Source organism: Anoplolepis gracilipes, chromosome 2 (assembly GCF_047496725.1).
Source record: "Anoplolepis gracilipes chromosome 2, ASM4749672v1, whole genome shotgun sequence".
NCBI lineage: Eukaryota > Metazoa > Arthropoda > Insecta > Hymenoptera > Formicidae > Anoplolepis > Anoplolepis gracilipes.
Window position 1 is genome coordinate 15938649 of NC_132971.1, and position 27439 is coordinate 15966087.

The 27439-nt window shown below is 33.4% G+C and overlaps 1 protein-coding gene across 1 annotated transcript; it reads right to left on the bottom strand.

The window, feature by feature from the left end:
* Positions 1–41: 41 nt before the first annotated feature.
* On the bottom strand, positions 42–27439 carry Twz (BTB/POZ domain-containing protein twz). The gene is made up of 5 exons (XM_072911752.1): positions 27166–27439; positions 13010–13096; positions 12275–12478; positions 3454–3659; positions 42–2756 (listed from the first exon to the last, which is right to left on the bottom strand). The coding sequence occupies exons 1-5, from the start codon at positions 27402–27404 to the stop codon at positions 2251–2253; spliced, it is 1242 nt and encodes a 413-aa protein (XP_072767853.1). The 5' UTR covers positions 27405–27439; the 3' UTR covers positions 42–2250.

Here is a 27439-nt window from a genome sequence, read left to right on the forward strand (position 1 = left end):
ATAAAATAAATTTTCAATTTCGAAGAAAATGACAGTTCTTGAAAATTCGTGAGAATTTTTTAAAATAAGTAAACATTTTTTAAATATCAATATATTTCTGAGCAGAGTTTTTTCATTGTAACCTGATCACAGTTATTGTATGTTAAATAACTCACATTTATATATATCGGGATTTCAAGAGATTTCATTGCTTTGTTGAACAATAAAAAATTTGTTGTATATACGGGATTTTATATATATATATATAAAAATATGTTTGAATTAAAAAAGCTAAAAAAGTGAAGAATTGAAAGAATCTTACTTTCTGTCTTGTAATAAATTTCTCTGATCTCCATGTTATGTCCAGCGACATATTTTTTTTGACTAATAATTTTATTGTACGGAGCAAAATTCTTTTGCTTCGGGCGCGACGCAACGTCCATAGCAATCGAGAATTGATTGCGAGTGACAATAATTTTGCAGTCTATACTTTTACTCGTTTCTCGAATAGCAAAATTATTGTCTCTTTATTTTCTAGAGAAAAATCTAGATTACTCATCGTTAACAATACTGCTATTTTTTTCCCAGAGATAGTTGTAATTAAACTAAAATTCGCATGACGTTATGTGTTGTAGAAAATAAAAATAATACACATTTCACTAATTAATTTCTCTTAAATATTGAAAGAGATCAATGCGTATGAAATAATAAGATCTGCACTTTCCTGAAATGTAAAATAAACATTTTATTAGATTAATTGTGTGGAATGATACTTATATAAGAAAGTTTCTTAATTATATAGTTTTTCTTAATTTTTCATCGAAATGACGTTTAAAGCACATATATAATTTCGATGCTTATATCTCAAAAGGATTTAATCTTTTTCCGCTCTTTATTGAATTATATTAGATTATCTTGATGAAAACTTAATTTAGCTGACTTTCGGCACACATAATCAATGTGTATTATTGACTCCTCTTTATGCTATGAATAATAATTTCAAGTAGAATATCTTATATCTATATATATGCGTATGTATATACACGTTTATTCGCGATATTTACAGTAATTAATATGGCATTAAATACATATAGATACACTTTATTAAATAATAACAATGTTAAAAATCGGCGCATCTGATATTCTCAAACGCAAGTTGCAGATCGTAACACGAGGAATGAACAATGATGTTTATAATTAGGCATTTCATTCTTAAATAGCGTTAAAAGCGTGCAAAAGACACAGTGTATGACATATTGTTGATTCTTTTTTTCAAGCTGCATTATGGCTATGTATTTTACTTCAGTGAGATGTGCATTTTTATTTTTACAATAAACAAAAGAAAAAATATGGAATAGCGTATATACGATTAATATATTATGTGGCTTAGGCTCTTTGCTGTGAATCACATGATACATCGTTGCCATTATTATAGGCTTGCTATACGCTGTTTGGTCATTGCTTTTTAGATGTGACTTAATATGTGATCGTCGTTATCGGAAAATATATTTAATCAAATGTCTCTACTTTATTATTTATTTTTAAACATATATTTGCAATAATTTCTATCGCGATCAACAACGATTTATCTAAACCACATCTAAGCTCTTATTGAATGGCTATTGTAGCATTTTGTAATCGTCGCAACTGCAGGCAATTATTTATATTTGCAGGAATTTGTTCGAAAATAACAATACTTAAATGATCTCAATCTTTCCCAGATTGGTTATTAATCTATTCTTTAATCTTTGATTTTATATAAATTATTAAATTTGTATATTATAAATTTATTAATATAATTAAATTTTAATAGATTTTATTTACGTGATCAGCGATTTTATCGATTAAAGTAATCGATTAAGTATCCTTTGTGTTGTCTCGGATTATAACGTTAGAAATAAACAATACTTGTAACTTACATACACATAATACGAGATCGCTATTTGACAAAAATGGTTTATGAATATAAATCGTAACTCTTATTCGCACATATTTTGTCAATATTTTTCCATTGTCCAAGATATTTGACGTAAGCGTTGAGAAACTTCAATATACGTTCCGTACCACATTTTAGCATCATACTGCGGTTGCGACTTGTCAGCCTTCTTTATTGAAGATGCTCAGTGTATTTTGTTCAGAATATGTAACCATATTATCCGTGATGCAGTCTTGAGAGATTCTCCTGGACAGTCGCACTCACTCTAGATCGTAGCCGCGCTGCAGGCAACGGATCGATCTGGAGATCGTTTTGCGCTGATGTGTGGTGCTCCGTCAGGTGTTGACGGATTGCCTGACGAACAGGTACTCCGAGAATTGCTGGCCTTCGACGCCGCCACCGTTGCTCGCGACCACCCGGAAGCCGGCGTTCAGCAGTCTGGTGATCGCCTGAACCGAATTGAGCTTGCAGTAGCCGTTCAGCGGAAACCTAATTACGTGACGGGCGTCCTGCTGATGCCAGGCGACACCGGACCGTGCGTCGATCACCGCCTGCGTCGTCTCCGGGAACACCTCGTCCAAAAGGGCTCGTCCGCCCGACAGCATCACCCGCTCGCCCAGATCCGGACTTACGTGTAATGCCACGCACTCGTAGCTACAATTGCCGTCGTTACCACGCATCTTCTCGGGATCGCGATTGCAGGGTGCGGTGGTGCAGGCGGTGCCACGACCGGAACTGAGTTGACCGGAGAGCGGTGGACTCGGCGATGACGTTGTCATCATTGTTGTCGAACCGTTTTTTATGCGCTCTTTCTTCATCTGTTCCAGTTGCCTGCACATCGCTGAAAGAGAAATACGTTTACGTTCAAAGAGAATGATCTTAAGAGGAATCGTTTTAACGATGGGTCTCTGAACCTATATTTGACGTTTGTAAGGTTTCTTCTCTGATGATACATATGTATATAATATTACATTTTATTTCTCGGGTGTAGATATAAATATTTGATAAATTATAAAAGTGCTGTAAGAAAATTTCTAAAGTACGTATCAGTGATTTTTATACTGTCCCGAGGGAACAATTTCTTTATTTCCATTGCCTTATTTCTATCTTTTTATAGCACTCAAAGTTGTATATTACTCTTGTAATCCAGTAAACAACTACTTCAGAGTTTGTTATTACTATTCTATTACAGACAGCTCTACGTATTGCGCAGTTGGAAGTCGGTCGAGAAAATTAGAAGAGAAATGATATATCGCTATCGCGATTTATATATTAACTCTCTCGGGTGATCTCCCGTCAGCCACGCGTGGAAACCGTTACTCTTCTAATATTAAATTTTATGATTGAATTTTTTTCATACGATATATGTTACATGTACACAAATCAGAATTATATGCTATTCTGATATATATATATATATATATGATGTATTAAAGAGAGATAAATCTGTATTAAAAAATTTTCAAGTGTTTAACTTTAATCACACAAGTGATTAAATTTAAACGATAAAAAAAATTAATTGAACTTAATTAACTTACGCGCAATATCGAAGTATCTTGCTTCCTCTAGCAGCAAATCGAGATCGGCAAAGTTGTCTGGTATCAGTAGCCGAGAATTTCGCATAAAGTTGAGTATGTGTCGAAACATGCCGCCGTCTCTATCGATAAAGTAATGTTGTTTTAACGAATCCAGAACAATGGGGATGCTGCCATTAAACAATTTTGCTAGTCTAGATTCCGGATATCTGAAAAAAATTACGAGAATTTTTTTTTATAAAATCATTTTATGTGAAAGTCGCAATTTTTTATAGCTTACAAGCATCAATCATAATACACACACACACACACACACACACACACACACACACATTGGAAGTGCTTTCGAGAAAAGTCTTAAAGATTTATGCAAATTTTGAATAGTCTAACATATTACTATAATATCACATTATCTACAAAGATGAAATATTATAATTAATTAATATTGTTATTAATATTCAAAGTCCAAGAGATTCGACATTGTAGAGATTTGCATCGCGTATTCAAAGTAACGACGTGAGAATTGTGGTTTCTATTGACCACACAACGGTTAACTGAGTGTTGGCAGGTGCTGATACTTTGGTCACCTGCTGAAATCGCTTCAGGTAGCACGTAGCTTCAATTGATGGTTTATTACAGCAGCTGTTCATTGAATAAATTCCGACTCACACACGCACCCATACAGTGCGCACGTGCACTGTTTGGTTAAATTTAACCATACACAGTAATGTTATAATCATTACGAAGAATCAAGTAAAATGTATCATAATCACATCATTTTAGATACAAACCTTTCAAGGTATGAGCGTGTGTGTGTGTGTGTGTGTGTGTGTGTGTGTGTGTGTGTGTGTGTGTATGTGTATGGTTGTATGGTGTGTATACTATAAATAATTTATTTATAATATATAATATACATTTCTACACATATAAAATCTCTTACATCAATTTACAGAAATATTAATAAATATTTAAAAATCTGAATCTTAAAATATTTCAAAAACAACTATAGAATTATCTGTGTAAATGAAAAAAAAAAAAAATGTGATAAAAAGGTTTTGCAAAGAATAAAAGTGAATTATTAATAAAATTCATTAGTTAAAATTATTTACTAAAGAATTTTGTTTAATTCAATTTAATTAAGAGATTGTTTATTATTATTAGAAAAAATAACGAAATAAAAAAGAGATGTGTAGAATGTTTCAAAAATTATCATGAATGACGATACAACAGATTTAATTACTTCGCAAAAAAAAATTTAGGATATAAAATGTGTCGTATTATATTTAATAGATAGCACGTGCAAATGCATGCAAGTGTATTGTAGCTCCGGATCCATTGCATCGTACCTGTCACTTTTTTCGGCTTCTTTAGAAAGTACGCGTAACATTTTCGAGCGCGTTTCACAGTACATGTTTATGAACACAACATCGTTCAAAGTAGGCTGTGACTAATCTTCTTATTACATAGCTCGACGCTATCGTTGCCGTTAAGATACCTACCGTATATTTCAGAATTATACCTCGAGAATAATGAGATTAATGTGACGTTTCGTTACGCGCTTAATCTCACTATAAATTAAAGCAAGGGAATTAATAAGAGAATTATAATTTTTATACATACAGTATTAAATGTGAGTATCTGAGGACATCTTATTATTAATCATATTATGAAAAACATATTAGAGCTACTATGAAAAAAATTTGCAGAGATTTGCATCAGGTCTCTAATTTGTAACTTGTTAAAATGTATATTCCAATTTCTCAGTTTTTTCTATCAGCCCGACAACAATAAAATGATTTTGTATCAATATTCTACATATTTTAATATTCCTAAGATTTTTGATTGTACTTTTTAACATGCATTATTTACGTGTACTATAACAAAGATTGATAAATTACTTATCTCATCGGTAATATAGTCGAAATTAATTTGATATAAGATGAAAAATTCTCCAATATAAAGCTAATAGCGTAAAAACTCAAAAACTCTAGTTTACTCAACACCCTGTTCTATATATGTAACAAAGGGTTAATAATGTTACGACCTCGAGCATTGAAACGAATCGCTCTCGCGAAATCCATGTCAATCAGCTTCACGCACGCGTTTGCTCCGCGTTTGTACTCACGGACAGCACCGTGCCCTGCGTGCATAGCCGAAGGTCATCGTAATTTAGCATATAATAGACGAGCGCTCTGGGAAAGGGATAGGGCGAAAAGAAAAGAAAGGGTGAACGTGGGGAAGAGAATGGATAGAAGGTACACGGGTGACTCTGAGGACTGTGGAGGGACGTGAGAGGAAGAGTTGGTTCTCCTCCTCTCCCCGTATCTCTCGTCGGTGCGTTATGGTACAACGAGGGGGAAATACCGAGGTATAGGTACTCGGTGCCCCCTCAGGCCGGTTCCCATACCTTCCACGGCGATAACATATAATAACGTCGGGCTCGTGGAGCCTGTGGGCGATCTGACTTTAGCGAGGAAGAGAGAAGAAAAGATACCGCGGGGTAGATACGAAGGTGTATATACATATACAGATATAGAGTAGTTCTCTCTCTCTCTTTCTCTCTTTTTCCTTCTCCTTTTTCATCCTTCGTGAGTCTCTCTCTCTCTCTCTCTCTCTCTCTCTCTCTCTCTCTCTCTGTTTCTCTCGCAATCTCGCTTTCTATCGACTTCCCACTGGGTATCTACGTACCTTGGCCCAAAAGGATAAAGAGAGAATCGCAACGCTGTCAGGATGGGGAAATGAAAATCGCTGAATTTTACCTCAAAGCCTGCGCGAAATTTTATACGGTATAGTTAATTTTCCATAGAATATCGAAACGAGTTATTGTAAGGGAAACTTCACTCTTCCTCGACGTGCAAACCCGTTCCTTTTCTTCGTCGCGATTGCCGGAGGTATGTTAAAATTCACGCTATAATTTCGGTCAGTGAAGACATGAAAATGGTATACTTTCTATTTAAATGAATATTATGTTTTTTTTTCTTTTTAATAATCACTTTCATCTAAGGGCACAATCAATACACTTATTTAATTGAGGCATTTAATGCAATAATAATTAAAAAAATTGAAATAATTAATAAATATTTTTTTAAGATTAATTCTACATTTTTATTTTTCAATTCTTTACGTTTGTATATTTACTCCTATGAATCAAGATGTAACAAGTGTACTAATAGAAATGAAAATGAAGAAATAGACAGAGGAAAAAGCTTACGTAATTCGCGTTAAGAAACAGAAAATAAGAGAGAAAGTGCGAAAGTGATGCTACCACGTCTCGAGAAGCGTGAAGAAGACGCGCTAGGCCAAGGGCCAGCGATGTTTGTGGAGGTCAAGGCGACCGAAGGGGAGTGATAGCGGGGGAGGAAACGGTACCAGGGGCGGAGAACGAGTACCGTGATTACCCGCGGCGATTTCTTGAGCTCACCGACCAACCGAGGTCCGATCCCGGGTCAGATCCGTTCGCTATGGGAAAACGCTAAACGATCGGCTCACATCACTCAGATTCCGCTCTGCTTTATATACAGGATGTATTCAAAGTTGCGCCAATCTTTATCAAAAATTTCTTGATAATTTTTGGACTAAAAATATCTTGTGCGAAATTTTCATTATAAATATTCATTTAATATAGTAAATTAATACACAATCTATAATAAAAAAAGTCATCTCGTAAAAAGTAGCTTGCTGATAAGTGATAGATGTAAAAATTTTATTTTAAAGTGTATCCATATTTGTAAAAATGTTTAATTAATTAAGATGTATTATAAAAAAAAGAAAATTTTTATTATATTTTTAATTTCCGTCTTTCGAATCTAATCATTATTTTTGGCGAATAAAGAAGATTTTTCGACAAAGAAATATTTATTCTTATCATTTTGTGTGATAATCGTATCTTATGTAGAAGAGTAGATATTTTAGATAAAAGAATTGTGCAATCGTGTGTGGCCGTTATATATGCAGGACATACGTGTGAGCTCGAGAACGAGACACGACATTCCGTTAGATCCAGCTAAATTATACGTGTCAGACTAGAGGGTGCGGAAATGACGACTTAGTACTTCACCATAGGATACCCTCGAGGCCCTATGCGGCCTCCTCGACCGGCAGAATGATCGACGATGTTTTAGGGATTATGTGATACCGGAAGCGTGGACTAATGATCGGCTATTACGTCATTTCTGTAAACGCTTGCTAGAAAATGTCGATATGAAACGATTAATCTTCTGCAAGGCACGTGGAATTTCATAGTAATCTACCTTCGATCAATATTATTAATGACATAACAAGCTAAGAATTAAACACAATGATATATGTAAAAACAATTAACGAAGATTTATTATCATAATTCTATGAGCAATATTATTTTATTCACAAATCGTAAATTGCTATATTAAATGTAAATAATAATATCGTCATAGCAAAATTTTTTATTTAATGTCAATTATGAAACAATTAATATTAATTTATATGTTAAATAGATAATTAATCAGTTTTGCTAAGATAATTTAATTAAAAAAAATTAATTAGGCTGATTATAAGATTGGAAAAATAATGAAAAAAATAATGAAAAATAATTAAAAAAACACATTACCAATGTAATTATATTAAAAATCAACATCATTGTATCAGTTATAAAAAATATAATAGCGGTATAAAAATTTTTGTTTTTTTTTTGTTCTGAAAATATATTCATAAGAGAGTTGTATTAGATGAGTATCGTGTTTTTGGTGTATAAACCAGAGCTGCGGGTTATATCGCATAAATAGACATTTGCTAATTAACATCGCGCTAGGTCGGTTGTTACGGGGATAATAAACGTTTAGCGTTATTTTGGAATTGAAATTGCCAATTATACATCAATGATTGAACTAAATTAATCAGAGGTATGAATTTATGATCCATACACATTATATTGATCTGTTTGCTATAACGTTGTACGGTATAAACAAGGCACCTAAATATGCGCGATTTAATAGAAACTATTCGCACGATTGTTCAATCCGTCACGTTTAATTAATGTAAGCCAATCGTAAATATTTAATCACTTACACACCGCGTTTAAATCTTCGCTTTCTCGAAGCATGTTATATTTAATCGATATTTTATTCTTTAATCAAGTAGCATTTTTCTATTAACCATATAATCAGGATCAATTCTTGATTTCAAAAGACATCTTTGATTATAATATTTTCCACAGAAGTAAAAGTTTTCACTTAGACACAAGAGTTAAAATACGTACACTCTTGAATGGAACATACCTTACACAATTTTCTGAAGACTATATGAGTGTTTAAAAAATTTCAAATTAATAAATTATAATTTGATGTTTTATATTACTATATTACTTTTATAAAAAATCAGTTTTATTATTTTTTTAATGTCCTTATACATTCGTATGTGTGTGTGTGTATATTTATACACACACACACACACACACACATATATATACATATATATATTTTTTTTTGTTATTTATTTATTGCATTACTTGTTACGTTTATTCAATCATTGTGGGTTTCCTCGAAATGCATTATTGCTTTAGCTTGAAGATATTCCTCTCGGCGATCATTTTGTATCATACTTATTATTGTTATCTTCTTGTCACACGTTTCTAGAGCATCGTTAGTTGGCACGCATAAATATCGGCACGAGTCTCAGTGTTAGAAATGATTATCCTAAGTACAAACTACATCAATGCCGTTAGGCGATTGGGATGATTTAGTCGCTGTAAGTCAATTGCACGAGTTGCAACGCACGGCATGTGAAATATATAGAATATTCTCTCTCTCTCTCTCTCTCTCTCTCTCGTTCTCTTGGCTTATAATTTTAATGACAGAAAATTATCTAATTGACACGCTTATTCTATGAAATAATTAAATCCATTTTAATAGGTTTCCATTTTAAGATGAGTAATATGACACAATAATCATCAAATGTGAGGAGTTGCATAACACATTACAAATCTGTTTTGTCAAGTGATAGTCTTTAATGTGCTCCTCCTATAATGCTCTGACAATATATCATTATTGATACAAAGCAATGACAGAGCGTATTTTGTCATTTTATTAATTATCTTGGCAATTTACTTAAGGGAAAATAATAATTGTTTGAATTTTATAAATTATCAACGTGAGTTGTAGAATTCAAATTTAAATCGAATAAATATAAGACAAAATATTTACTTATTAAACCTTGATCTAACTTACAAAAGTAAAGAGATATATGGCACCTTGTCAGAAATTTATTTATTTATTTGTTAGACGAGATAAATTCCTTTAGTGTAACAAACGGATAATTATATGATTAATGCTGTTGCACACACAAAAATTAAAACAATTAAAAAGAAAAAATATAAAGCTTTATAAACGAGACAAACTAATTTATAAGAAATAAGTATCATATTCGATCATTTTTGATCCATTTATTATACTTTTTACAAGAAAAATGCGTTGTTGAATGACATTGTTTCCACGTTCAATATGCAATCTATCTGTGCAATTTATGCGTTATTTGCCACGCACGATGCAATCGATACGTTCGACAAAGTAATAAGGTCATATGGTGTAATGAGGGAGGACGGGAGGCAACTCAAGCGTGATGCGATAGAGATGGCAGTGTGTCGGGTGGACAAGTCGTCGCGATTCTACGTGATATTCATTTTGCGCTCATGCCCGACACGCCGGCGACACTTATCCTGTCGACATTTCTATAGATTAAATTACAGCTATGCTCACGATGTGCGTCGTAACGGTTCATAGGAAAACGGACCTGTGCTCCACTAACTCAACTAACGATAATCCGTACATCGCGTGTAAATTTGCCTCTAGTGCGCTGTCATTAGTTTTAGCTTAGTTTCGTTGCGCACTAATTTTGAACTATTTCGTTGTAGATGTGCTAATAAATGATAAATAATCTGTCAACGATAAACGACTGTGGAGACAAAAATATAACTTACATATATTTATCACAGCTCAGGATTTACATATATTATTATTATTTCTTTTGATATTACTCCTTCTCTAATTTAATTTTTAATGGCTATTTTAATACAATCCTTTTTTTTTACAAAACAGGCAACTATAAACTTGGCGAATAAGAGCCAAACGCGGATGTTAATGCGTCGATTTCGCAGAAAATCATTTTTTCTGCGAAATTGATAAGTGCACAGAGGACATATTTTAAAAAATTTTTTTGATAGCTAAAACTTAGGAAAACGCGTAAAAAAAAAATTTTTTTTAAATAATAAAAAATGTGTCGCATGATATAATGATACCTTCCAATAATTTTTATTACGTGTTACTACTGATTTAATCGAATTTTAAGGATTCAACTTTGATCTATATATTTTCAAGCCAAGTTATATGTATAAAGTTTTTTTATTTTCATACCTTACTTTTCTTACTTGTTCTCATTTGATAAGAGGGCTCGATATCGGTGCCAAGAAGTATGAGAGGGTATCTATTACCGTTTCTCGTTCATTTATTACAGATAGTCTTATAGATAGAAACATCTTCGCGAGTCAAAGCTCTTTACCTATTCAGTTAACGAGACGACCAGGGAACGATAAGGCCACCTGTCAATTATGATCAGCTTTCTCACGGATGCATCGGATCTATCATGCTGCATTTATGTATACTGTAGTCTGACGCTATGCGTTCGTGATCTCCTTGTGAAAGGATCGATTTTCCTGCGCGCTAAGCGCGCTTCATATTCATTCACATTGAAGATGCATATCGTGTAACGAACATTGTTCAAAATGCGAAAATCAGAGGCCTACGATGACATTTAGCAATTCAAACATGTTTTGTAATTGTTAGACGTACTGCTGTGTATCGTACATTGTACTAATATAAAAAATTTGATGTTGTTATACAAACGCAACTTATTTAAGATTTATATTTATTCTTTATATAATAATAAAAAAAATAGGGGATTTAGTGATACTAAATTTGTAAACAATAATATATTTGTTTGATTATACTATTCTAATTATGTCTATATATACGATTCTAATCTGGATCCAATTGTATATTTGTATTATTAGATTTATTTATTGCAAATAAACCATCTTCTGGTTGTAAGAAATATTATTTTACATATCAGTTGGAACTTTGTGGAAAGTATAATACTCATGAATTTTTCTTTCGTTCGAGTAAAGAGAGAATACCTGCAGGGTGATACTTCGAGGAGATTAAAAGCGCCTCTCTATAAGCAAAGTGCAGTTGTGCTTTCACGTTACGTCTCTTTTATGCATAAAGTGCACGGGCAAACCGCAAATAGCCTTTGGACACTGCCGGGCACGGTAACGGTGTGCCTGATTGCGAGCGATATGTTCTCAGAGATATTGCTCGGTACGAACATCCTGGAGCGTTGTCGATGGTCACGTTTCCGCGATCCGGACATCACGCTCCCTTTCTACTCTCTCTCACTCGTTAGAATCTCTTCATGTCGTTTAAAAGTCACACTCCGTGTGCTTTCGCGATAGGATGTATCTCTCGCAAAAGATAGATCCAGTCCCGTTTTCAACGTACACTCTTATACATTAAACTCCCATTGTTTTATCTCTCCTCTGTTACATCGGAGATTATATTTATTTTCGAGAATATGCATTTTTTTCAAAGAAATATTTTTTTTTTCTTTTCCAAAATATATATACAAATAAATATTAATTGCATAACATATTCTATTTATAAGCTTCAATTTTAAATCGTTAACATTTAACAATAAAAACTAGGCATGCATATTACTTCGTAAATGACAGCAGGACCGTTTTGTTCTCGGTCTACCTTGTGTCATTAAGAATTTAAAAAGAATTAATAGAGTCTCTTACTTTGTTAAAGTCTCGAGGGAGGATGTGTATATCGTGCCACCGACGTCGATGTGAACTGGTGCGGTGTACCTCGAAGCGGCTGCCACACAAGGAATACCGGTCATCTTCTGATTGTAAGCCGGAGCCGCCGGTGTCGGTGGTGTTGGTGACGAGGAATTCGACATTGTGGGCGAGGTGGCCGGCGAACTGCTTGGCGACAGCAATCTGAGGAAAATATTGTTAATATTAAGCATCATAAAGTTGCGACTTTGGCTAATTAAAATCTTCTGAGATCTTGTATCGCATTATGTCATCTTCATGTCGGACTTACGAATAAATGAAGATTACAAATTCACAAAATTTCGAGAATATTAAAAATCCTCAATTCATAATTTTAAATTATTAATCAAAGTTATAAGTTGAGATTTCTAATAACATATTCAATCATTTCTTTAATATTCTAAAAAAAAATGTAACTATATTGTTTGTACATATAAAACAGACCGCTAAATCTTTTATAATTTTAATTCTAATATTACATTCAAATGTTAAACATAACTTTAAACAAAAAGCTAATATAAAATGAAAATGAGTTATAAAATCGGAACCTTATGTTCGTAACGTATTCAATAAAATAAAGTCACATTTGTAGAGAGAATTTTATTAAATCATGTTACATAACTTTTTCTTAGATAGCTTTTATTCTAGAATAGTTCGTAAACTTAAATTGGAACATTCGAATAAAGACTTATTTACCTCATTTTAATTTGAGCGCTAGGGAACATATTGCGTTGCGCCGTCAACTCTGCCTTCGCCTCCTTCCCATCGACCTCACATTTCCGTCTGGAATTAAAAACACGTAAATGTTATTTATATGCATCACTATTAAAAAATTCACGTAAATGTGCTAAATTTAAAATGCACAACCAATTGAGATGGACAGATACAACGGACATATGTCCATTATTTATGCATTTTTTTTTCTTGTGTCAATATCATATTTTATCAATTATCAATATAGAGAGATCAATTTTTTATTCAGCAATATGTCGATCAAAAACAAAAAAATGATTTTATCATCAAGTGCAGCAATTTTTTTGTTTTCAATTAAACTTCATCTTTTTTATATTTTCTATTCATTTATTTCTCTAGTTAAAATCCAGTTTAAAAATCTCGTGTAATATTCATTATAAATTGTCGACATTAAATTTGAATTCATGTTTTCAGTGCTTATGCGTTTTATCTATGTAAGGTAGGTGTCGATTTAACGTATCGATCGTCACGGCTGTTTTCGGATGGCGATAATAGTTTAACAATCCATTGTTTTTAGTCAAACATCGGGAATGCTGAATTGACTGAGGGCTTGGAACATTAACGCGAAATTCTCGTATGCATTAATAAGGCAATTAGCGGTGAAACAATATTTGACGAACGTTAGCTAGCCGTCCAAGGGTATTCTTTTAAACGCGTTTCCAGCAGAAAGGGAGGTTTAGTTCACGAGTTAGAGGTACCCCCTCGAATTTTCATTACTACGTGCTCATGAAAGGCTAGCTCATTATTAGCTATTATCCCGAGGCTTGCTTTATCATAGTTTCTGTGATACGTGGTTTTTAGTGTAATTAAGAGCACTAATTTTTTTACTTAAAGAAGCCAAAGAAGACAAAAAATAATAAAATATTCAAAAGATTTTTGTAATTTTAACGTGAAATTATTGTTCTTGAAACATTTTTTTATATTTATACAAATCAAAAAAAAAGGTTCTTATATTATTCGGGCTAAATATCTGAAACTTTTAAAATCTAGATACAAATATAACAAAAAATATAAAAAAAGACACTACAAATATGCTATATTAATATATAAATTAATATGTCTAGAAATCACAATCTATATATATATATATATATATATATATATAGAAAGTCAATGTTGTGAAATTGATTAAGAGGTACATACACAGAGCTATACGTCAAAAGCTAATAAATGTAATACTTTTCGATATTCATGAATTTGACGTTGTGTAAATCACTTTCAGTTGTTTTAAAATATAAAATTAATAATTAATTTGTGAGTTAAAATAAAAGATAAAATTTTTATTTTTATTTTTATAAATTTTTATGTACATTATGAATTTTACAGTCTAAAGTAAGTAATAAAATTTTCATCATACTGTCACTATACAAAAAAGAATTAATTCGATATAAGATAATATTTAAAATTTTGAGATTATATTATATTCTACAAGGCAAATGTTTACTTTAACTCACAAATTAATTATTACAATTTTATATTTTAAAATGCTTTGTGTGCAATATCAAATTCATAAATCTCGAAATATATATTAGATTTATCCACTTTTGACGCAGCTGATCTTCCTGACATGCATTTTTCCTTAAAAAAAAAATTGTAACGTTTTGTCCTGAAATCCCGTAACAATCGTAAAACTCAGGAAGGCAAAAGAAGGGAGAGATGCGTTTATAGTCGCCTCAGCGACTTGTTTTCCATCGTCCGGCGAAGAATTCGCGACGGTCAGAAGACAGGGTACACGAAGAGAACACGAAGAGGAGGGAGGGGTACACCGGTTCTCTCTTCCATCTACCACCCACCCTCGCCCACATCAGTCCGCACCGTTGCGGTGCATCGCCGCGGGAGATGCCGCGAAATGCGATGCAGCGCCTTTTCTCGGCCGCGCACTGCGAGAGGTCGCCGGGCGATGCTGCTTCTCTACCTGAAGGTGGGGAACGGCGGTCGTCGCAAGTCGGACATCGGGTTAAGGAATAGAGCAAGAGAGGTGGTAGAGACAGAGAGGCGGACGCGCGCGAGAGGAAAAAAGAGGGAAATAGAGAGAGAGAGAGAGAGAAAGAGAGAAAGCAACAACGGCCATCACGGCCGCGCTGACGCCGCGGGCTAATCGCGAGATTTATGTAGGGCTATGCATTTACGAGTATAGAGAGACGCATACTTGCATAATTAACTCGCATTATTGTTGCGATCTTTAGCGCCGATGAGAGATTGATCATTGTCGCGCGGTAACACGTGTCGCCGGAATGGTTGCATACTCAGTTGACATTCGGCATCAGCGGCGAAATTAATGAGTTTTGACGGCGCTTCAATCATATTCTCCGTGTTTGAAAGTACGACTGGAATATGCTAGATGTGAGCGAGATGAAAAATCACTCGGTGTTCGTTGGATTAAACGGGGAAAGTAACATATCATTAATTATTTTATTACATAACGTTTTTCCTTCTTTCAAAGGTTGTTATGTCAAATTTTCATTACATTTTTCCGTCTTTTATATCATTTTATCGATAATACGTATATTTAACAGAGAAATGTCTATAAGACAGAAAAGAATAAATAATTTTGATACATTTTTATCACTGATGAGGTCACGGCATAAATAGGATACCTTCGATTTGAGTCTCGTTAAAACGGTGTTATCAGGTGTGCTTGTAACACAACGCTGACCGATGGAAGAAGAATCCTACAGAAGAACGATACAGCTATAACAATAGCGATGATCATCATGGTCGTTCGGACGCCTCGGGGCGATTGGTGCGTATACGAATGTACATTACGGTCGATGTACTGAGGCCGCTCGGCGATTAATATTATGCGTAATTACATGCGTATAAAATCGATAATTAATTCAATATAGAAATTATTATTTGCGTTTGTAGAAATAATTTAAATAAACTTGGTACATTACATGTATATAGCTAATTCTCCTGGTAAGATTTACATCACGTTTGATCTCTCAATTAAATTGAACATGCTATTTTGCAGGTAAATATATCGAGACTTTCGCGTCGTGAATTTAGAAAAGAAATCCCGGAATATGAAACCTAGGACGAATGTCGTAACGATATCCGCAATAATGTCTATCGCGACGTGGCGATGCCTCGAGCTAATTGTATCTTATACGCAGATAGTTTTATTACATGCATACATCCGTATGTGTACGCCAACGGGATAAAGATAAGTGGGGAGAGACAGAGAATACATAATTATTGTGTATTATCTGCACAACTGCTTGTGTACCAATACCTCTTCGTTAATAAATTGGCTTTACGCGTACGACGATATTCGAGTAATTCTCAAGAGGATACTATGGCTTGCGATAAAAATCTTCGTTTATGCAAATCCGACACGCAATAAAAATTATTATTGCACAATAAAAAATTTCTCGGTAAATAATTTGATAAAATAAATAATAAAAAATATTCAATCAATACTTTATATATAAAATGTATGACGTCGCTGCAAAGAATAGTTTGCTCCATAAAGCTTCTTATGTACATTCATCGGTGAATATTTTAGAGACAGACTCTTAGAATTCAGATTCTTGACTTTTTCTTAACAAAAATGTTGAGTCGTGTATTCAACTTTCAAAGTATTAAAATTTTTAGGAAATACAAATCGATTTGAAATTAACCGAAAAAGAAAATTTTATTATTTATTTACAATTGTAAGGTTTAACTTTTATCGAATGTGTATAAATTATTATAGAAAAAACATTAAATCTAAAACATTTTGCAACGTTTCTAACAGTTATGCTAAAGTATACTTCAATCGTTAGAAATCAATAGTAAGATTCCAACTGCCTATAATTTTGCGCAGCACGTGCAAGCATTGACAGATCAATGTGTTAGTTTAATAACAACTGTATACAAAGTAGACTATGCATGCAAAAGAAGAGAAAATCCAAGCTTTAAGTAGTAGCCTGTCCAGCTAGGCACGTGTCCGACGTCGCAAACGCTTTGCCAGGCGTGAAGATGCAACGTCGTCGCCTCTCGAACGTCAAATTAGAAAGGAAGGCGAGGTAGGAGATAAGAGATGTGCGGGGACCATGATGCAAGTCGCGAAGACACGTCGTCCGCAACGACACCATGATATTCGCGTTATTACCCGAGGCCATCCGAGGCCTCTTACCCAGATACAGTTCTGATACGCACACGCGAACCAACTACCACCGACACGCTGCAAAACGTATAAATTCGTGCACATGCGTTGAGGTGATCATGGCCCGAGGATACGATGAGGCGGCTCACGCGCGCTAAGAACGCGCGCGTGCACGATGTCGTGCGCAGAAGAAGGGCACTACTAACTTTACGTGGACGTTTAATGGCCCGGGGACGTCGGCGTATGCAAATGTAAAAGCGCTCTGTTACATCGGGCAACGATCTATCACCGGAAAAGTCTGCTACTAGATGTGAAAACGAGCCAATTTATGGCCATTTCATAGAAAAGTTTGAAAAGCTTTGCGTTAAATAAGAAAAAATTATTTGAAAACTTTGCGTAAAATAATAATAAAAAATTATATAACTAATATAATTAAACAAATATACAAAGGATTAATCCGATCTAATTTAATAATATGTATATTTAAAATGCATAAATGCATAAATAATAGGATACTTATTTGCGAGGGAAAAAGAGAAGAGTTTATGAGCATAAGTGCATCTCTTGTAGAGATAAAAATAAAGTAAATAATCAAGAAATGCTTGCATGTAAAGAATGCGCACAAAAAAGGAATTACTTTTTATTTATTTATTTGGCAAACAGCTTATCTGATTAGGAAACGAGTGTGTTGACATTAACAAGACAAAATACTGAGCTTTTCTATGCGGATGATAAATTTTAATTATTGAAACTATTCTACGAATCTTTCGAAAATCTCGTATGTTTATACTCGTGCGGGTACAAAGCTAGAATAACAGAGATATCAGACAGAATCACAAAGTGATGAAATGATATCGCATGCAAATTCATTTAGACCAGCCGACAGATTTTCCTCTGGTGATTTTATTATGAGGGCCAGTCAGATCGGCTCTCTCCCTGAATAATATTTGTAATGGAGAGCCATTTGCAAGCTCGTACGAGCGTTCGCGAACCGCAATGTTATTAACGTTATAATCTGGAGAATGTAATCTTTGCGCCAGTCAATACATTAGTTTTCTCGAAATAATTCGATATCATGAATACATTTTCAGATTTTTTTAAATCTGACAACGAGTCCTTTTACTCTATCCTGTAAAAGAGGTATCTGATGATTTTTCTACGAGATCCTATATAAAGTTGTTAGTCTTAGTTTTTTTTCGATATGTATACGAATGATAGAATATATTTATACTTGCAATTATGCGCTGATGCTATCTGTAATAGATCAGGTAGTGATATCAAGATTTCAGTTAAGATTAATCATATCAATTTATCGAATATTTCCGTATCGTCGACACATACCTTAAATACTCATAATTTTATATTCTAAAGGAATTTATCATGCACGCATATTCACTTAAATATAAATGTAGGAGAAGAAATTGATTTGGGTGGAGTTGCATTCCATGAATATTGAGGACGCGATAAATGCAAATGGCAAAAGACATGTAAAATAATGCAAAAGGAAACATCGCTTTCTTTTTCGCAACATAATTCAATATACAATTAAATAAGTATAACATTATTCAAATGCTCAAAACTTTTTTAATATTAACGAGTCACGGAATTCTTAATTAGAAATGATTTATTAATATAATTAGGAAAAATATCCTTAGTAATGTTATTCTGCAAATGTGATACATTAGCAAATGTGTTATGGTATTTAAATAGTATAACATACGTTTGAAATATGTAAGTACAATATTTATGTCCGAGAATTTATACACGTTATTTGTAAAATACGAAAGTCTTACCATTGTCTTATTGTTAAACATTTTTACTATTAAAAAACTCTGGCAAACATTAATGACACATAGCGCTATAGTAAATGTCTTTTTAAGAATTTTATTCTCTCTGTAAAGAGAGAGGAACGTGCTTATTTAGCTGTTATTCGTTCCTATTCATGCAAGTGTTTCACAGAGTTTGTACCAATCTCTGTCACGTTTCGTAACAAAATATTATATCCTAGCTTTACTTGCCCTTACTTTGCACGTATGCATATAATCTAAATACATTTTATTTAATAATCTCTTTAACAAATTCTTAATAATTCAGATATACTCTGTTGACATTATTATAAAATTTTGGAATAATGCGTTTATAGTTAAGAATTAAATTAGAAATTTGTTTATATTTAAATAATTGGAAATTTCTTCGTTTTTTGAAAAATCTACGCCACAAGTTGAATAATAAATTTGTGTCTTCATCTTTCTCTCTTCGATTGGTTAATCTTTGCTCGCGAGACTCGTAACTCGTAACGTTGTCCCGATAAGTGCATTAAGCTACTGCAACGCATTGATGGATCGGTTCATTCCTTCGCCGCGATTAACAGCTTCGCGCAAGGTCGGTGAGTTTAAATATATTTGTAGCGTTCTATCATCTCTGTTACCTAAGGTCCGAAGATGAAAGCACCGTTAGATTGCATTCATAACATAATGCCTAGTCTTTCGATATACCACGTGATGTAATCTTTTTACACTCAATCATTTTACAAGAGACATTTAAATAGCATATTTATTGTTGCATATTATATATAAAATATTGCGATATTTTAATTAAATAAATTAAAACATGCGGATTAATATTCGATAAATATTCATTATGAACAGTATTGTTATAATATTTTGTCCAACATTGATTTATTATAAATTTATGAGAAATGTACATAAAACAATGTTGGAATAATATGTTAATGTATTAATATTTAATGCTTACGGCATAATAATTTTAAATTGTTCTTCATGTGAGCGTACATACATAATTAAGCTTTGAGAATGCTTTGTGTTAATCTGTATTTGATTATACAGATAGTTTGTTATATCGATTTTAATTAAAAATCAGTCGGAAAATGATACGATAGTTATTAGCAATACAAAATATAATAAACGGTGAATTTCATAAGTTAGATGATATTTGTAAGTTGATGGCTTTAGCTTTTATATGATAAACACATCAACCAGGATATCAAAGAATCAGAGTTTTAATGAAAATGATTACTGAAATTCATTATTCTGAAATTAAATATTAACATTAAGGAATATTTGCGCAAGCATTTTTTTAAATTTACGATTTATTAAATATATAAAGCATTATAATAAATATAATATATTATATACGTATATCAATTATTTATATTTATAACAAGCTCGTTCTTCTTTAGTTTTATGCAAACACACTATTTGCAGTTCCAATTTACGAAATTTCTCGTTACATTTCATCCCGAATGTTACGTACTATCGTACTTTTCATCCATCTAAATCATGTTTATTTTCGTTTAAATTTATTTATACTTAAAATTTCTTATACTTTTTATGTCGTTCTATTGACCACTGCAAATTGCCTCGCGGAAATTCAATATAATTATCGTTGCTAATATGTTGAAAGCCGTTTGAACGGCAAATTCAACGAATAATCGCTGCCAGAGAAAGCTTTTATAACATTAATTGCTATCACAATCGAATGCTATTCGCGTAACGGCGGTCGTCATGCTGCGAGCCACGCGTTTGTGTGAGCGTTGTTAAGGTTTTCAGTTGCAACTTGCATGTTGCACCTCTGATGTTGTTCTCGCGCGTGCGTCCTTTTCCTTACTCTCGCATTATTTACCACCTGGTACTTCATTACCGGAACGTCACTTGTTGGATACAAACGATAGACAGACATGAATAGTTCTCGGCTACTAAAGAATCATTACCCGCGAAATTATGCGTGCTTGTTTCAATTGTAAGCCCACTTATTGAGACCCCATGCAAGCGTTAACGATCGTTAGAGCGATGCAATTGTTGTTTTCCCTAACGATAATTGCGCTTCAGACTTGGCTATTTTCTGACTGTTTACATATGTATATTTAAATGCATTTTCAATATCCATTGATAAAAATTACGGTCAAACGTCTGGAACGGGATAACCGTTTCTATCGAGTCACGTATAAATTTAGATTTATCTATATGTTCTTTACAACACGTACTCAATCTCCTATTTGCAGCAACGAACTTGTCAAACTTGTTCCCCACCGATTTGTAAAAATTTGTAAGACATGTTCGCGGTGGGCGTTCAAAATAATTATCACATATCTCGCGAGTTTAGTCGCATATGAAACTTCATTGCGACAATATTTCTATGTCATTTGACGTGCCTGGAAATATAGGGACAAATATCTGTCACGCGAGATACCTCGTTCGCCCGTTACACCTTGATATAAGAATCAAGACGCTAAATGCATCGTCGCTAAACGCGCCGCGGGTGTTTTTATCTTGTCGGATACGTTCACGCTCGAGCTTTTTATAATATTTCATCGAGTGGGTATCACGCAAAGAGTACACGCTCGTGTATACGCGCGGTCTACCAGCCGCGGTGTAAATCTCTCTTTGCGGCTCTCTCAGTGTGCCTGGTGGCAACTGGCTCGTATATACCCGGGCAGGGCAGGTATGTATCTATCTACCTACGAGCGACTGTTGCAAGCGTCGTTACTTACGACGGATAACGCGAGGTATGTGTAGGCACGTACCTGTTTATACATATATACGCATACATACCCTCACATGTAACGTGGACCCGGGGCCTGTTCCGTTGCCGCGGAGCGGCAAAGAGGCACTCCCGACACGCGCCAATGCATGTCTTGCTCCATTTCATCCTCGCCTATTCCCACCACTTACTCACCTACTTACCCTACGAGACGGAAACTCTGACCGAGACGACGTGCACAAGTCGCGGATAGCCAAACGAGATAGGAATTTCATGCGCCGCAAATGCGAGTTATATTGCAACACGTGTATGTATTATACTCTCTGGTCTGACCAGGTGTGTTCGCCCAGCGCGGACAGATTTAAGAAACGCACCACACGATGCGGAAGTGCATTCTACGCGAAGGTGCACCTTACTTTTTTCTTTTTGAGATTATTAATTATGAATCTTTCGAATTTTTTTGACAAAACTCCTAAAGTCCTTCATCGTAGTTATATTGTATTATAATATTATATAGGAAGAGAAATCACATGTGAATTCTTTTCTTGCACCTTGAAATAAAATAGTTTTTTCACGTGCGATCACGTTTGATAATTTAGATATATAATAGAATATAATAAAATACAATAAAATATATATTAATCTTTTTTTATTCGTCGAGTAATGTAAATCTTGATAAATTATCATAAAATCAAAAGAATCAATTTTTCAAATTGAGTTATATATGCATTCGCTAATGTAAAATAATGAGTTTTAATTAACAAAATGTGTAGGTTTAATTTAATATCTATATAGAGAAAACTTTGCAGTACATATTACATAAAAAATACATTTTCTTTTAAAACATTATTAATTATTGTAAAACTGAAATATAACGACATCAAGATATTTATTACTATAAAAATGATAAATTATGCATTTGTTTTATTGTTTGTTAACAAGTATGCATTTGTTTGTGTATCAGAATATTTGAATTTTCTTTGTAAAATATAATATATATATAATATTATTAAATAAAAATATTGTGCATGTGATTTCTTTTATATGTTAGTATGTTTCACAATTACAAAAATTATATTATAATTTTTACTATAATACTTCCTCCGTGTATTCTTTGAAAATGTGGAATGTATGCAGAAATAAGCACAGTGGTATATTAAATGTAGAGATCAAGCGCGTTATAATTTAATTGCCAAGTAGGATTTTAATTAATTTAATTACGGAAGGTAATCACATATCGTCATATAAATTTATTTTCGCTGCGGGCCGTATCCATAAATAACGTGTTTCCAGGAAAGAGTAAATTATTTTGAATTTTAACTGTATATATTTTATTTACATGAAGTCTTCTATATATATTGCTATTTTGCAGACTTAATGTAATCAGTGATCGGAGAAATTTCATATATTTCGTATTCGTATAATAACAAGTATCGCGTAATTGGTCATTTAGTGTTTTGAATTTTATATTGTATATTGAATTTTAATGTATATTGAATTTTAATATTTCCCTTTTTTTAAAATATAAAAAAATAAAGATATAAAAGTATAAAAAATACTAATTTACATATTTTATAAATATACTAATTCTTTATCTCTTTCTAATGCAGATTTTATAATATATTTTTATTCTTAACTAATCATTACTAACCTCCAGAAACAATAAGGAGATGATTTTACTGACACAAAATTGATTAATTATATACTTTAGACATGCATTTTATTTTGGTCTTTCTTTTAATTCATGTATCGAATTAATCATTGTACATTAACTGTTCAATAATAGTATCAAAAAAATGTTTGCCACTTACATTCAAGATTTAAAATCAAATTGAATCGATTTTTTTCGCCGCGTAATCTTTATTACGATATAAGTTTAAGACAAAAAAAAAATCGATTTATTAAACGCACGACAATTAAAATCTTCTATGATCATATAGTAGTTCTGCTGGAAATCGCAGTTTCTGCTGGCGATTAACGATTCGTTTCTTTCAATTTCGATTTCCTTGTTAACGACGTAAGGGGCTCGCGGCGCGACCGATCGAGTTCAGTTAGGATTATAAAAAAGGGGTGGATTACAGAATAGATCGCGCACGATCCACGTTTGTTCGCTCAAACATACGTACGCGTATATTCGGGGCGATATCTCGGACGAGGCAAAATATTTACGAGAAAATTTCGCCGTGGGTGGCGCGGCTTCATGAATAATTTCGGTCCGCAGGAGACTCGTCAGCCCCGGGCTATGTGCTCGGGGCGCACGGTTCTAATTACGGCAACTGCAGAGCGCGCGTCTGCGCCCCCGGCTATCCCTGCAGCCGGTTTCCAACCTCCCTTTTCCTATCCCAGCACAATTTCCACAGAGCCCACATCCGTTCTGAAATGCTAGCAATCCTCCTCCCCCTCCGGCCTCTCGCTTCTCACTCTCTCTCTCTCTCTCTCTCTCTTTCTCTTTCTCTCTCTCTCTTTCTGTCTCTCTCTCTCTCTCTCGTTCTCTCTCGCGTTCCGCACTGCTCCTTCTCTCGCTCTCTCCCTTTTGTAGCTCGAGGTGTACATCGACTATTACGTTGCAACCAATTTTTGAAAAGTTTCTACAGTCTATATATGTATATATATATATATATATATATATATATATATGTACGTATTTTTTTTACAGTTCTATATACGTGCATTTTTTTCATACGGAGAGATAAATAGAGTTTATATCACGTTCGACTGCAATTAACGTGATTAATGTAATGTCATCATTTATTAATGCCATGTATAAATTTCAAAATCATATATAGAAGCTTTTTTAAAACTATATTACAAAGGTTTTGTATATAAATTATACAATTGTATTTTATAATTATTCTGTATATAATAATAATTTTTTAACTTGTATTTTATAATTATTATTTGAATTTATAGTTGTTATATTTATTTGAGAAATGCGTAAAACTGCTTTAGCCGAATGTGTGAATAAAATTTCATCATGGACTGAATGTGAAATACAACTGTTTATTAATTCGCAATGATTACGCTGAAATATCTAGAGAGAAATAAAAAATTGAATCAAGCAAAAACTCATGTGATATTAATCATGTTATAATTGGAAATTGCATTTTCCACATATCAGCTAACTACAAATTCATGTTAATCATCATTATTTCGCGGGCGCGATTACAATTATATATGTATAATTATATATTATATTATATTATATGTGCTAAGGGCATATATTTTCTTTCATTTTATTTATGCTCTATTTATACTTCAGTTTTACTTGTTTGATTTTCAGTTAATTCATGTAAGTATTCAGGTATCTTAACGAACTAATACATTTATTTCTCGGTTAATATCGGTTCCATAACTTATCGCGTCAAGAGGAGAAGATACATCAATCACGAATCTTGATGCAATATAAATATTGCAACTCGATCTCGTACTTACAAATGTATTTAAATTATAAACTTTAAGAGAGAAAATATAATAAATTATTAAACATAATTTAGAGACATAGCTTTATAAAAAAATTTTTTCTTTTATAGTTCTACATCTTCAAACTATTTTATATCATTTAATCGCGTTAATTTTGAGGTTAATAAGGTCATTATTTCGATTTTTTATTAGATTAGATATACCGCACACAATTCGTTTTAATATGTAATGTCCAATTTTACGCCAATATTTTATGTACTCTACTCTAAAGCCTCTTCTTTGTATCACATGTAATTATTCGCGACGCGAAATGCATAATTGATCGTAACTATTGTTCAATGACGAGGGAATGCAACGCATGATTGAGCAATTGCATTGTCCTGTCGTGTTTCTACATATGCATTTCTAAAGGCACCGACACCCTCTCGCGCGCGGACACGTTTGGCATAGATTAAACTTTCTTTACCCGCGGTGTCGTGAGATCAGATTGACTTTCTATCAACTCAACTTTAACTCAATCAATCGTGTAAATGATCCACGGACATACGCGTAAGTGATTATTTGATGTCGTAGCATTTTCCCAAAGAGAAATTATTGCAACAGGCATCTAAAAGATGTTACAAGGATGTCTAAAAGATTAAGCCCTTCAGTTCTAGTTCTAGATGAGATGAGAAACTCTTGGCGAGAGCTTGAGAAGATGTACAACTTGCAATATATATACACATACACACACACACACACACACACACACACACACACACACACACACACACACATGTATATATATGTACTTTTAAAAAAGAAAAGGTATACAATATAAATTATGATTGAAATTAATTATATAATAAATTATAAGCGATACACATTATACAATAAAATACTAGCAAGATAATATTTCTGTGCAAAAATATTGTGCAAGACTTTTTAGGTGAAGTTTAAATTTCGTTACTTTCTCTAGAAGTCCGTAAAAAATGAAATCATTAAAAAATCATTAATCATTAAATCAAGATTCCCTTTCAGAGCCAAAAGGCATAAAATAAATAAATACAATCTATCATTAAATTAAGATTAAAATAAACTAACCAGTTAAGGAAATATGTATGTTTTTTAGACGCTTGTTTTATTTAGATTAATGCTTAATTCTGAATCTAGGAAATGTCTGTTTTTATTATTAAAATTATCTTCTGCTTTCGTTAGATCGAACTTTCTGTACTAGAATGATACTTAGCCGCACCTCCCGGGTTACCAGCGACATAATTAACTACGTGAAAGTATACCATTTCCATACATGAATATCAGTTTGTCACGCGATATTTCAGTTATCGTATACACTAAGAAAGATAACTTTTTCTAGACGTTTTCCCCGCAGGTAGTAATGTACTTTCTTGATTTTATCCAGAAATCTTCGAGCAATAAATTATAATGAAATATGTAAAATAAAAAATATTTTGTAAAAATGTTGAAGTGCATGAAATTAAATTAGGCTTGTAATATAAGTGAACGTTTTCTCAATGCGAGACTACGTAACGCAAATAATTGAATAATTGAGATAAAACTCACCATAAATTTGTTTGACGACAATTATATTCTCAGAGTACACTTGTGATGATGTAAAGAGCAAAACAGACTCACGAGTTACGTCCTTGTCGATCTCGCAATAATAATTCTCGACGTTTAATTATCACGTCTAAGGTTTATGTCATAAAGCAATCACAGTTCTAGTCGACGCAATCATTGCAGCTCGTATCACGTGCGTATATTACTTTAATCCCGCGGTCAACATTTCCGCATACGCAACGTTATGAACTTATATCTCGATTTAATATTCACGACAATATAATATTCACTTAAGCAATTTTAAATTTCAATAATTTATCGAATTATCCTAATTAAATATATCTGATTGTAAAATAAGTTTTCTCGCTTCACGACACCGATTTTTTATACATTCGCTTGAGACTTGCACGTCACGAAAGCTATATTACTTAAAGTTTATTTCTATACATATATTCCGCGCAAACAATGCTATTATATTATTTACATACATAATCGAGAGTAATTTTGTAATTCGTTAAACTCTTACACTCACCGTTTTTGACACGTGGGCTCCAGGTTGACGGTTGTTCTCGTGTCCACGGCTGCGGTTTGGGGACGCCTGGAGTCCCGTCGCGGTCGCGATAATCTGTCACTGTCTACGAAACACCTTCTCGCGAGCAGCTCCAGCTCTCGTGTCACGCACTGGACCACGTGGTTGCATTCACGTGTCGAGGGATAAGAGTGGCGCGAGCCGCGCGCGCGCCACCGCGGCTTTCGTTGGACTGCGTGCATTCTCCGTCGTTGTGGTCTTCTCGCTGGCTGATCCC